This window comes from Carex rostrata, chromosome 17, assembly GCF_964058835.1.
Source record: "Carex rostrata chromosome 17, lpCarRost1.2, whole genome shotgun sequence".
Lineage (NCBI taxonomy): Eukaryota > Viridiplantae > Streptophyta > Magnoliopsida > Poales > Cyperaceae > Carex > Carex rostrata.
In genome coordinates this window covers 5,696,767-5,710,492 of record NC_135934.1, presented here as the reverse complement: position 1 = coordinate 5,710,492, position 13,726 = coordinate 5,696,767, and the positions used below count along the sequence as shown (strand labels likewise).

Genomic DNA, 13,726 nt, shown 5'->3' with positions numbered 1-13,726 from the left:
ACAAGCAAGTAAAGAACAAAGCTAGAAACTCATATAAATTGGAAAGAGGAATGTATTATCTCTCATCCAAATAACCAAAATTAAATAAAAAAAAAATATCTCTCATACATTCACTAATCAATCTTAATTCAAAGAACTAATCGATGGCGAACGAGCGAATGAGACCGGCCATCTCTGTTCTCCTGCTTTTAAACTTCTTCATGTACCTTATTTTAGCGCTAATCGGAGGATGGGCCATTAATAAGGCGATCGATCATGGTTTTATCATAGGTAACTAACTAATTAAATTGCTAATCTCTTTTAATTAATACCAGACACTAGTTCATTATCAGCAAACTTTTTTCTAACAAGTATTATACTTGGCATTTGTAGGCCAAGAGCTACAATTGCCGGCACATTTCAAGCCGATATTCTTTCCAATTGGGAACTTTGCGACCGGTTTCTTCGTGGTTTTTGCAGTGATTGCTGGAGTTGTCGGTGCTGCATCAGCTATTTCCGGGTTCAACCACATGCGATTTTGGAATTATGACAGTTTACAACCGGCAGCAACCACCGGCCTCATTGCATGGTTCCTCACCCTCTTGGCCATGGGGTAAGACAATAAACCAATTTTCATTTTTTTTTTTTTTTGGGGGGGGGGGGGGGGGGGGGGGTGTTGTTAGTTAATTTCTTGCATTTAATTTTTTTTTATTAATCTTCCTAATTTCTGAATATTTTGGCCAACACAGATTAGCATGCAAGGAGATTAACCTTGAAGGAAGGAATGCCAAACTGGTATGATAAGAAAAATGAATTATTGACATTTCTAATTTCAAAGTTGTATATATACTTTATAAATTTTGGAATTGCTAACCTGATCATGTAAAATTGAATCTCTCACAGAGAACAATGGAAGCTTTCACCATCATCCTCTCGGTGACACAGTTTCTTTACATTGCTGCCATTCATGGAGGAAATGAGAGAATGAACAGGATGTGAAATAAAAAGCTTCTAATTTGTTTGCTTCTTTGTTTGTTTTCTCTGAATACAAAATTTGTGCTGAGTGAAATTTATTTCTGTTAATTATATATACATATTTTTATAGTTTTCATTATTTGTTGAAACGAATTCTTTCATGTGTAGCTTAACAATAAAGAATCTTGGTTCATCAATGAGAAATACAGAGTACTTGAATGTTTTATTTTATAAATATATTAAATATTTTGTTGGGAATGAGAAAAATTAATTTTCTTTTGATGCACTAGAAGGAATCAAATGATTAATTCAGTTATTTTAAACATTAATAAAAAAATGGTTCATTAATTCGGTTCGTAGAATTTGTACGAAGATCTCAATCCTTAATTAAAGAAAATATTTGATCGACGTACAAATTAAAAAAAAAACCGAATTAATAATTCAGTAAAAAAATTGAATCAATAATTCGGTTTCTTCTGCCATCTTTTATTTCTTTACAAAATGTTTAATATATTTTTAGAAGTAAGATATTCCGTACTTAGAATCTGACAATTTGATCGATGTACAAACACTAAAAAACTGAATCAATAATTGAGTTTCTCAAAAAATGACTAAAGAAACTAAATCAATAATCCGCTTTCTTCTACTACACATTTTTTTTTTCCCATCTTTTTGATTCTTTACGAAATATTTAACATATTTTTAGAAAGTAAGATATTCTGTATAATCAGACAATTTCCTGATTAACCTCCTGTTCCTGTCGCCTTAACTTTATTTTAACCTGTCCCTATAAGCAAACCTAAAGATTCTTTCAATGTACCAAAAGAAAAGAAAAGAAAAGAGATTTGGTACGGCGCTCCTGTTTGATTTAAATTGCCCACGCGGCAACGGCATCCCTAAATCAAAATATGCGGCCACCTGTAATGTGTCTTCTCCTGTTGCGGGTCAAAGGGGAGTGCCAAAAGTTTTAATTATTTAGCAAACCTTTGTAAAAATATGCTAAAATTATTATATAGTAGTAATTTGGACATATAACTTGTGTTTATATTCTATAGTTAAGAGGTTGGCTAATATCAAAACGTTTGTTCTAGAATTGTGGTGCAACCAATCGGTTTTTTTATTTTCAAAGTCCAAACAGTAGATCCAAACTATTAGATGTGATCTCTATATTAAAACTTGTTTGGAGGCAAAATTTTACATTTTTTGTAATTTTTTTACTATTCATTAAGCTAGTTCTAAAATGGTTGATTTTAATAAACAGTGAAAAATTTATAGATCATTGAAAACAACGATTTTAAAACTGGCTTAATAAATAATAAAAAATTCAAAAAAAAATGTAAAATTTAGTCTTCAAGAACATTTTAATACAGATTTAATGTTGAACGGTTTGGATCGATTGTTTGGATTTTGAAAATGTAAAAACTGAAACGTTTGTTCTAAGATCTAGGACCAAATGTTTTAATATTAGCCAACCTCCTATAGTTAATGTATTTTTATAATATATATGAATTAATATTTTCAAAGCTAATATTTAATTATCATCTTGTTGTTTCTTTCTTTCAAAATATCTGTCCTAATAATAGATGTATCTTTAATAAATTATATTGTTAAATTCAGTATATATTGCTCCTTTCTAAAAACATTTTTTTTTCTTATTTTCTAACATAAAATATTTTTCTACTTTGTTTAGTTCATTGAAAAAGTAAAAAATTACAATGATAATTTATCCAGTATTTTTTTAGAAAAATAATTTATCCAATATTAATTGTATCCTTTTTATGTTTATTGAAACTTATTAACTTAACACAAATAAAAGAAACTAATAAGAGGAGGGATCCACTTACATTGTTTTTTAGTGACATCAGATTACACCCTACATTTTCAAAGTTCAAATAGTCGAGCCAAACTGTTCAACATGATGGATATATTAAAATGTGCTTGTAGATCAAATTTTATATTTTTTTTCAATTTTTTTACTATTTATTAAGATGTGTACAAAAATTCAATGGTATGAAAACAACGATTTTGTAAAATACTTAATAAATAGTAAAAAAATTCAAAAAATATATAAAATTTGATATGTAAGCACATTTTAATATATCCATCATGTTAAACGATTTGGATTAACTGTTTGGACTTTAAAAACTTTAAAAATGTAAGGTGTAATCAGGTGTTTCCCAAAAGAGGTAAGTGAATCCCTCCTCAACTAATAAATAATGTAGTGTTTATTTATGTATTTTTAATTACCACGAAGTGGCCTGCAAGCATGAAATCATCAAAAAAAAATTACCACACAAAGTAATCTTTTGATATAGCATACTTAATTTTGTTAAATATTGTTAACAATAACAACCTAAAAAAATTCCTTGTACATGGCCTACCGCAAAAATTATTCCCGTGATTCGCTACACGAGTTCTCACACCAGAAATTACTTGTGAAAATTAGATTCACCACTAACCAAAAGCTGGGATCTTGTTCGCCACGCCTGTGTTAATCAATCATCATTCACTAAAAAACAAAATAGGGAAGCACTAATTAAAATTCATTGAATTCCCAAAAAAGCTTTAATTAGTAAATTAAATTATCCAAACCCATTTTTTCTCTTTCCCAATTCTCCACCTTCCCCATTTGATTACTAATTCCTATTTTCCCAAAAAACTCTCTATTGTCCCTGAAACCTAAAACCCTTGTTTGAACTTGAACCAATCATGTGTATAACAAAAAAACAAAAAGAGAGAGAAATAGTACCTCTACCACCTAATTCTTGCACCAAATCTTATTCTCATGTCTCATATAAGTACCGTTCTCTCCATTTGTTTCTATACAGAGCTCCTTCGTTAATCTTTTATCTAATTATCTCTTCGTCCTCTGGTTTGCTCTGTTTTCTTTACTACGGTTGGTTCACGCTAATTTACTTCTTAAAATTCTCATTTAGAAAGGAAGTAGAAGTGACTATAACTAATGAAGGTGCAATCGAGCCTTGTCTCGATCAAGAAGTTGCAATTGATGAGGTAAATAGTGATTTTTGCACGGGGAATGATATCGTGTTGAATGAAGGAGAAGTCGAAGAAAAAGAAATTATGGAAGTACAAAAGATGGCAGAGTCACATATTGAAGATGAACCAATTTTTGATGATGAAAAAGCAGAGGATTTGTTAAAGCCGGAGGTTCAGGTTCGTCCGTATTTTGTGTATCTTTTGTTCTAACTTAACTAATCAGGGAAATTCAGATAATTTTTATCTATTGTTTCAAGTCATTGTCGAATATCCCCACAATTGTAATTAGGAAATACTGGAAAATATTAAAAAAAATGGTGATGTTTTTGATGGATTGCCAAGCCTAGTTTGCACTGTTCTGGCATGCATTATGGTGAATTTGTGATTGCCTGTTGGCCCCGTCGTCAATCAGCAATATCTGATCCAAATCGATCCTCACCGTCTGATTCTAGTTATGCAAAATTTCTTATAAAGTTTCTCAAATAATTCAAAAGGAATATAAATATTGTTCTTGATTCAGTCGATCATAGGACAAATCGAAATCCAGAACGAAGGAATTGAGAATAAGTTTTCTTATTGCTAAATTTATAAAATAAAGGTCCAAAAGAGCCAAGTTCAGGAGATATAGAATATAATTTTTAAGTTACTAAAAATAAGCAAAAAAAAAATACAAAAAATATATACTATTACTGGCACTAGTATCAGTATGCCTGTACTGATTTGTGTCAGCAGAGACTGTATCCTGGTTTACTATCTACCTTGGTTTCCTCTTACCAGTCAGTGGTGGTATCTACTGGATGTGAAATAACTCGTTGTCACTGACAAGTGGGCCCTTCCTTACAGGGTTGCCAAGAAGTCTCTTTGATGCGACCACCTCCATGGTGGAGCTTATGTGGCCTGTTAGAGGTGCTCATTCAACAAAAAAGGTTGCAATCTAATATTTATCATTTGAGAAACAAAAGTGACAGTAATAAACTAATAATTCAACTGATTTTATTTTGAAAACTTATTGATGTCCAAATTTCAACCTGCACCACAGGTATATATATGCATTAAAAACGATATATAAAAGATTTTGAACTAAATTTGTTTGATTGATAGATTTCATAGTATATATTCTGCTTTCAATTTTTTTTTTTCTGATTTTATACCTTTTTTTTAATGTAGATACTAAATAGTTTGATTCATTGTACGGCGAGCGGGATATGACTTGCATGAGCAATAACAGATGATATGAACATATATATATATCCACAAAATTGATAGAATTGTTTATTTTTTAGTACAAATTAATAACAGAATTAAGATTGAATTTGAGTTTGTTAGGGATTTCCAGGATTATATTGCGCTTAGTGCTCCAAAGCTTGCTGATTGGGTTTCTATTGTTGATTATTTTCATTTTCTATTTTCTTTTTCTTATCTCTTTTTCAATGATGGTTTGCATGTACTATTTTTTGTAAATAACTTTGAACCCAGTTGGTGGCCTGTTCAATTTGTAAGAACTTTTTTTTCTTGAGGAAAAATAAGGGTCTAGCCCCTATTTAATTTTATTAAACATTGTTACAAGAGGCTTGTAACTGAAAGAATACAGAGAAGTCCAACTCACGAGTGATGAGTTGTGGTTTTCAAATAAAAGAAAAATGAAAAAGAAAACAAAGCTGAAAAGATGAAATAATATTATAAAAGGACCCAAAAGCATGAAAACAGAAAATAATAAACAGAACGAATGCAATGTTCTGTGCTGTTCACCCACCCCACATCTTGTCAGACTGTCTGGTACCGGTTTTTACCAGTATCATTGTAGTTTGTTATTTTAGCACCTTTGTATCTCATTTCTTCCTTGTTGCAGCATTTGTACCTGCCCCCATACTTGTCCCACAATTTCCTCATGTTGCTTGACCTTATCCGTGAAGCATCTCGCACACCTTTCTCTCCATATGGCGAATTGCATAATAAGCATTATTGCTCTTTGTGCGTCCGTCAACCTTGTTCTGATCTCCCTTGTTGGAAGAGGTGTACTGTCACCTCCTCGTCCGCATTGTTGGAAGAGGTGTACCGCCGTCTCCTCGTCCGCCCTGCACAAGGGGCACATGTTAACTAGGATACATCCCCTCCTTCTGAGGTTGTCTTGGGTTAGAAACTTAGAATCCGGTTCCTGATTGCCAGCCATCCGAATATTTTCATTCGGGGTGGCGCGTTTATCGTCCAGACATGCTTAATTTCATTTATGACAACATAGTAACATTTTTTAGAATTTTTTACTATTTTGTTAGATATATAGAAATTCACTTGATCTAAATATTCTAGACCATTCAAAAGTGGTGATTTTCTATATATCTAGAAGAATATTAAAAAATTTATAAAAAAAATATAAAATTTTGTCTGCAAATACATTTTTTAAATGATTTAAATCGAATGTTTAAACTATAAAAATGAAGATATTAATTCATAATATGCGTTGTGCTTGTGCATAGTGCCAATGTGCCATAGCCTCACTTTAAGGAAATTATAAGTTATGATCAATCATTCAAATTTCTTGCGCAAATGCATAACATTATGTCTTAGTAGTTGGTCAATGGTCAAATAACCAGTCAATTCTTTTGCCAAATAAAAAATTAATTAATTTTAAGTTGATTGTTTTTATGTATGGTAAGGCATTAAACTAATGTCAAATTTGAGCATTGATATATGATTTTCTTTATCCAGAAGAAAACCAATGTCAATTTATTCCCAAAAGAAAAGATAATTATGAAAAACAAAATACTGCTTTCGTCCACATAAGGCAGTAAATATAAAATAATCAGTCGGTGTAGAGACTTCATCGTTTATTTATCAAATAATCTTTCACTAAATTATTTTCTTAAAACCTAGCTACCTTGCTTAATTTGACCTGAATTCATTTAGTTCCAGTTACCCGGTTTTCATTTTTTTGAGAACCGGATAGTAGCTATCAGGTTGATTACAGATGAAAAGTAGAGTAAAAACTGCAAGCTACAAAAACAACTACATCCACACTACCTACAACAAGTAACTACATGTTTTTTAACATAATTTGAACCACAGTTGAGCTTAATTGAAGGCATGCTCTGCAACCAGATTAGCGGGCAAACATTTGTCTTCAAACTCCTTATTATTTCTCGCCTTCCATAACATCCAACATGCCGAGAAGAATAGCACCCCCCATTTCTTCCTTGGCATGATATGTCGACAGCCATTATAGGATCTGATCACTGACTGCCTAACCGAGTCACCTCTGGTAAAAATGTTGTATCCCAGGTACCTTGAGAATCGACTCCAGAACAAAAGAGCAAACTCACATTGAAAAAGTATGCGATGTGTTGTTTCCAGAGAGCATCTTTGACACTGTACACATGAATGATTGCATTCAAAACCCCTACGCAGCAAAACGTCTTGTGTTAATAGCTTATCCTGGATGCATAGGTAAGCAAAGATTTTAATAGTAGCAGGGATTTTCAAGTGCCAGGTGAATCGTAATCCCTCCATGGTTCTTCCAGTTGATGTAATAACCTTATAAAAAGAGTTAGAAGAGTATAGTTTAGTAGAAGTGAGATTCCACTGCAATTGGTCTTCTATCCCTGTCAGAGTATTGTTGAAACATGGTAATCCCCTGCTGGATGCCATTGCTAAGGACCAGTTACGATTATGTTGAAGTGGGGCCATAAGAGAAGCCATAATGGGTACTGTCCAAATATCAAACCAGTACGAGATGGCTGTTCCCGAGCCAATTATCCAAGAAGTGCAGAGATCAAACATTGGCTTCAATTTCATTAATTGATTCCAGAAAAAGGAGCCACTAATTTTCCATACCTGATGCACATGCCTTGTTGCTGTGATAGACCGAATCTTAATAATGGTTTGCGCCCAAAGTGAGTCTCTTTGCCTATACAACTTCCACCACCATCTGAGCACCAGAGCCTAGTTTCATTTTTCCAAATCTACCCCTCCCATTCCACCATATTGTATTGGAGTACAAACTGCATCCCAATTAATTAGCGAGATGCCTCGCTTGCCATGAGATCTTCCCCATAAAAAAGATCTCCTAATTTTGTCGATTCTTTTGATTACCCATTTCGGTAGAATGAACGATCCCATGAAATAGATGGGTACGGCACTAAGAACAGAATTCATCAAAAGTAAACGCCCTCCTCTGAAGATCAATTTTGACTTCCAACCTTCTAATCTTGACTCCAATTTTTCTAAAAGTGGCATGAAAGCCGCATTAGTAGGTCAGGTAATAGTCAAAGGAAGGCCGAGGTAGGTGACCGGAAAGTCAGTTATGTTACACCCCAAAATGGCAGCAATAATCGGTATCTGTTGCATATCTTGATTGATAGGTATCCAAGAGCTCTTGTGGAAGTTGATATGCAAACCTGAGACGGCCGTGAAAAGCCGAAGCATGATTTTTAGGGAAACAAGTGTGGTGACTGATGCGTTTGTAATTAATACCATATCATCGGCATACTGATGCATAATCACCGATTGCTTCAGTTTAGGGGATATGCGGCTGTTATGGGTGGCATTGATACCTTGAATGAATTGTTGAAGGACATTTACCACTAAGTTAAACAGCATGGGAGATAAAGGATCCCCCTGACGGAGCCCTTTGCGGTGTTTAAAAAATCCAGACTCTCCACCATTCATAATGATTCGTGAGGAGGCTGTTGATAGCAACATGTCAATCCATTTGACCCATCGTATCGGGAAACCTCTGGCCAACATAACAGCTCTTAGATAGGACCAGTTGACCGAATCGAACGCCTTCGCAAAGTCGAGTTTGATGAAACAAGCCGCTTTGCCATTCTTTGAGATGTGAAGTAGAATCTCCCGTGTAGTGTTAAAATTCTCGGTTATCTGATGCCCTTGAATAAAGGCTGTTTGGGTCGGTGAAATCAAAGCCGGTAAGAACCCTCTTAATCTGTTTGCTAGTATTTTAGAAATCAGTTTTGGGACTGCGTTCATAATACTGATTGGCCGATAGTCATCAACATTCTTCGGCTCCTCTATTTTGGGTATCATAGTGATGTTAGTTTGGTTGATACTTGTCAAGTCAAAGAGTTAATTAAAAATTTATGGGATATATAACACGCAATCCAACTAAATTAATTCGGTGCTGATTGTTTCTGATAACGTAACATAATATATTATTAATTAGAGGAGTGATTCACTTACACTGATTTTGGTGACACCCAATTACACCTTATATTTTCAATGTTTTTAAAGTTCAAACAATTAATCCAAATCATTTAACATGATGGATATATTGAAATTGTTTTCAAAACAAATTTTACATTATTTTTATTTTTATTTTACTATTTATTAAGTATTTTACAAAATCATCGTTTTCAAACCATTGAATTTTTGCACCTATCTTAATAAATAGTAAAAAAATTCAAAAAAAAAAGAAGTAAAATTTGATATGCAAGTACATTTTAATATATCCATCATGTTGAATGGTTTGAATCAATTGTTTAAACTTTGAAAATATGGAGTGTAATCTGATGTCACAAAAAAAAAATTATGTAAATGGTAAAAATGTAGGGTGTACCTTTAAGTATCTCTGTTGAGAAGTGACTAAAATGTTGGTGCTCACAGTCACATGGTACACAGAATTTATTTACATAATAAATAACATTTATTTTTCACTTCCGTGATCTATGTAAAATGAGACAACAGGCGAACGGATCGTCATGGGGCAGTAAATCGTTCATTCTGATAGCAGTAAAGAGCATCAAGATTAGTGTTACTGTGACTGATAATACTGTTAAAATGAGCATCAGCAGATTCGGGATTTCGCTTGTGACCTCCTGCGCATACTCGGTTGCAGCAAGTGCAAGTGCCGTAAGTGGAAAGGAGTAGGCCCACCACGCCACACTGAACCTTCGCATCGATTTCTTGAACAAGGTTGGTCTAGACACCTACACTCAAGTAATTAATGATTTGGTGTTAGTCATTAATTATATATAAAATTCATGACAACAAGATGTTATTTGTTGAAGAAATCAATTGTGCCTTTAATTGAATATGTTTGTGGAGGTGTGCTGTCTGCAATTGCATCTATATTGGTCATTAATCATTTCCCACTGAATTGATTTTTACAAGTTGCCATAACTGATCTAATTAAGAAATAATAGGGGGGCCACATGGTAAAATTATATCCATTATGCGATACTAGTTAATCTTCCCAGATCTAAACTATTTGTTGTTTTAAATTTTGCTGCAACTTGTAATGACTTATATATGAAAATTAAACAAATTTATATCCGCATATATAGATTATTCTGAATCGCACTACCTAATAATGATGTTTTTACATTAACAAAAAAACACATATTATTTCTGGAGTTGTGCTACGGTGCTTCATGAAGTAAAGCGAGCGTTTTATTTTATACTTATTTTTTGTGATTTTAAAGATCAAAATGTCGATCTGAACTGTTCAACTTAATCTCTATATTAAATTGTTCTTGGAGATCAAATTTTATATTTTTTGAAAATTTATTACTAGTTTTTTTTCGAATATTTTAAAATCATTGATTTTTTAGATTTAAAAAAAAAGATTTTTAATAGTCCACAATTTTCTAAAAAACTGTAATTTAAAAAAAATATAAAAAAATAGTAAAAAAATAGTAAAAAAATTTCAGAAATCATAAAATTTGGTCTCCATACATATTTTAATACGGAGATTATTTTGAATGGTTCAGATAGACTTTTTGAACTTTAAAATTGAAAATACATATGTGAAGTAAAATACTCGCTTTACTTCATGAAACACCGTAGTCCAACTCTTATTTCTGTTATTTTTAATTATTAACTTTCTAATTTTGCATATAAGCTTGCATTTTTAATCGTTAGTTTTAAAATAGCATGGTTGTATGGCATAATATGGAGGAAATTAAGCAAACAGCTTAAAGGGATAAGGAACGGTTACAACTTACAAGCTCATGCAGTCATGCATACTCCAGGAATTAAGCAGCTGATAACTACCAACTTTATTTTGTCAACTTTAATAAATAATAAATAATATATTTGCTATATTGACAAATTCCTTTAAGTTGATCCTTTTCTTGCAAAAATACCTACATAAATTTCTTTTCCCTATATCATGGACCTAAATTGAATAAATTTGACCTTCTATATATATAGAGAGAGGGAGAAAAATAATGAATCAATGCATGGTTTTGAATTTTGACCAAGAGATGGCTAAGAAATTAAAAAGGCATTTTTGTTCTCAACCAAGAATGAAAAAAAAAATTAATATTATCAACATGAAAATTAAAGCAAATGAAGACTAATAGGATGTTAAATTTATGTTAAATACGATACTAAAGATCGATCAGGCTCACCAGTGAAGCAAAGAGGAAGAGCGAAAGAAAGAAAAGCATCTTGCAAGAGGTATCGAAGCTCGAGACAATCGACCGCCATGCAAGACTAGCCATGCTCGGTGCTGCGAAGAAGAGAAAAAACACCGGCTTTAGCATGAACGGAAGAGAGTCGCTGCCAAGAAACCGTTGGTACAAAGTCACAAACAACACGATATAATGCACCATGCCGACGGAAAATAGGCATAGTGCGGCCTCTTTTCCTCCCATCTCTGCCGCTGCTCTGGCAGCGACAAGGTTTGCAATAACAGATAGATGGCTCGTAGGGTTTGCTACCATAGAAAGAAATTTCTTCCCTCGAGTGAACCACTGGCCGTAGATCTTGATATCAAGGGCTATGATTGGGAGGGTGAGGACCCACCAAAGGAAAATGTACAATACATTGTGGGGCCCGATGAAAGGAGCGGATTGGAGGAGTAGAAGCCCGGCAATCCACGGTGCGTAGAGGTAGTTCATCCCGACATGGTGTCGGAATTCCGCACGTACCGATTCAAAGCGTGTTAGGCAACGGGCTATGTACAATAGGCAGAGCATAAGAAGCGAAATACATGCCAGTGACCTGAACATCAAATCTTATCTTAAAATTCATAAAAAAGATATTTGCAAACAAAGTAATGAGTCAGGATTGATGTTGGTTACAAACTATTATAACATTTCACACACAATTCTCCTAGAATGTATATCTAGTGCAATTTATTTTTTCTTGCATATCCAAAAAGGGCATAAGATGCTTTACATCTTGTGGTATGTATGTAAGTAATAAGCTAAAGGTAGGTGGTGCAAACACTTGTTTAGGAGAAACCAGAGAAGGATGAAAGCGGTCGAGGGGAGAAGAAGCAGAAAAGGCCGAAGCACGCGTGCATTGGTGCTCAGTTCTCTCAGGGTTTTCCAAAGCAATGCTTGGCCGCACAGAGCGAAGCTAATTCGGAAATAACCGGCATGAAATTTTGTCAAGAGAGAAAGCCTAGAGGTCTCCTTGTTAACTTGGTGGGGCTTTTTATTTTGATTTTGATTTTTTGTTTCCATGTTTTCTTTTCACTGATGGATCACAGATGGAGATCGATGAATTAATGGATGTGAGGTTTGGTCATGCAAAGGGTTGTTTATAGAGAGCGCTGGCGGCCGAAATAGTTATGCGGTCTCAATTTTTTATTTAAAAAAAAGTTATTAACCAAAAAAACAAAAAAAGGTTATTAAAAATAAAGAAAAGTTTTGTAATGAGGGATGAAGTTTGGAGAGCAAAGTTAGAGTGTGATGTGCTTATTAAGAGATTTTTTTGGTGAGCACAACTTTAAAAGTATATCGAATCGGTTTCAAATGACAAATTCAAACCGTTGAAATTTTTGTACTTCATGAGTGATGCATGCACATACAAAATTTTGAAAGTTTTTGAATTTGTTTGTTACAAGGTCAAGTGGTTAAAGAAATGATAAAAAATGAATATATAAAACAACTTATAAAATGTTCATTTTTTTGACATCTTGATCTTGTAGCAAATGAATTTGAAACTTTTAAAATTTTACATGTACATGCATTACACATGAACTATATGAATTTTAACGGTTTGAATTTGTCGTTTGAAACCGATCCAATATACTTTTGAAGTTGTGCTCACCAAATCATCTTGGTGAGCACATCACACCCTAACTTTGCTCAAGTTTGAATATGTTTTTGGAGCAAATCTAGGGTGTGACGTGCTCACTGAGAGAATTTGGTGAGTACAACTCTAAAAGTATATCGGATCGGCTTTAAACGATAAATCCAAACTATTGAAATCCATGTACTTCATAAGTGATTGGTAGTGGAGCATGTGGTTTAATGTATGGGACCCACATGGCCAAACTTCATCACTCATTACGAAACCAAGTTCATAAGAATTTGAAAAAAAAAATACGGGATCGATGTTACAGCATTTTATATCTTTAGTTCCTTTTGAAACATATCATAACTTCATCACTTATTACAAAATTTGGTTTCTGTCCTTTTATTTATTTATTTTAGTTAATAATTTTTTTGAAAACAAATATATTGGGGCTGCAGAACTATTTTGCGGATTTCAGATTGGAGTTGCAGAGGAATTTGGTGGACCTCATCTTTGAAGTCGCCAAATGCACATGCAGCCTGAGTATTTGTCGAATTATGATCAAACGAGAGTGATTTAATTTATTTTCTTTTTCTCTATGCTATAAATAAAAATTTCAGCGCTGGCGGTGTATATTTTAATTTTTTTGGGAGCTCTTTTGTTTTCTTTATGAAGGAACATTAAAGGAGGCGCTCGACAAGTAGGAAGAAATAAATTGATTAATAAGAATTCTGAAGAGTAGTCAAATGGTTAAGATTCACTCAAACTTGATCAATAAGAATTCTGAAGAGATTTG

General features: G+C 33.3%; 3 protein-coding genes and 1 long non-coding RNA gene across 4 annotated transcripts; 2 read left to right on the top strand and 2 right to left on the bottom strand.

Annotated features, from left to right (window-relative positions):
* Window positions 1–18: 18 nt before the first annotated feature.
* LOC144568474 (membrane protein PM19L-like) lies at window positions 19–1,034 on the top strand. The gene is made up of 4 exons (XM_078318835.1): window positions 19–270; window positions 373–592; window positions 729–774; window positions 883–1,034. Exons 1-4 carry the CDS (start codon window positions 144–146, stop codon window positions 976–978), a joined length of 489 nt encoding a protein of 162 aa, XP_078174961.1. The 5' UTR covers window positions 19–143; the 3' UTR covers window positions 979–1,034.
* A 2,466-nt stretch (window positions 1,035–3,500) lies between these two features.
* LOC144568338 (uncharacterized) lies at window positions 3,501–5,453 on the top strand. Its single transcript, XR_013515637.1, has 3 exons — window positions 3,501–4,128; window positions 4,795–4,877; window positions 5,119–5,453. It is a non-coding gene; the product is annotated as an uncharacterized LOC144568338 (long non-coding RNA).
* Window positions 5,454–7,020: 1,567 nt separating this feature from the next.
* Window positions 7,021–7,593, bottom strand: LOC144568068 (uncharacterized). Its single transcript, XM_078318299.1, has one exon. It carries the CDS (start codon window positions 7,591–7,593, stop codon window positions 7,021–7,023), a length of 573 nt encoding a protein of 190 aa, XP_078174425.1.
* Window positions 7,594–9,525: 1,932 nt separating this feature from the next.
* On the bottom strand, window positions 9,526–12,398 carry LOC144568456 (S-type anion channel SLAH1-like). Its single transcript, XM_078318813.1, has 3 exons — window positions 12,151–12,398; window positions 11,313–11,907; window positions 9,526–9,887 (listed from the first exon to the last, which is right to left on the bottom strand). The coding sequence occupies exons 1-3, from the start codon at window positions 12,372–12,374 to the stop codon at window positions 9,612–9,614; spliced, it is 1,095 nt and encodes a 364-aa protein (XP_078174939.1). The 5' UTR covers window positions 12,375–12,398; the 3' UTR covers window positions 9,526–9,611.
* Window positions 12,399–13,726: the final 1,328 nt, after the last annotated feature.

Bases quoted from the DNA above. Each gene is read 5' to 3' on its own strand.
- LOC144568474 (XM_078318835.1), top strand. From the start codon at position 144: ATGGCGAACGAGCGAATGAGACCGGCCATCTCTGTTCTCCTGCTTTTA. The intron at 271-372 runs GTAACTAACTAA...TGGCATTTGTAG, and splicing joins CGATCATGGTTTTATCATAG to GCCAAGAGCTACAATTGCCG. The intron at 775-882 runs GTATGATAAGAA...AATCTCTCACAG, and splicing joins AAGGAAGGAATGCCAAACTG to AGAACAATGGAAGCTTTCAC.
- LOC144568068 (XM_078318299.1), bottom strand. From the start codon at position 7,593: ATGGCATCCAGCAGGGGATTACCATGTTTCAACAATACTCTGACAGGG.
- LOC144568456 (XM_078318813.1), bottom strand. From the start codon at position 12,374: ATGGAAACAAAAAATCAAAATCAAAATAAAAAGCCCCACCAAGTTAAC. The intron at 11,908-12,150 runs GTTTCTCCTAAA...TTTGATGTTCAG, and splicing joins ACCGCTTTCATCCTTCTCTG to GTCACTGGCATGTATTTCGC. The intron at 9,888-11,312 runs GTGAGCCTGATC...ACTTGAGTGTAG, and splicing joins TCTTCCTCTTTGCTTCACTG to GTGTCTAGACCAACCTTGTT.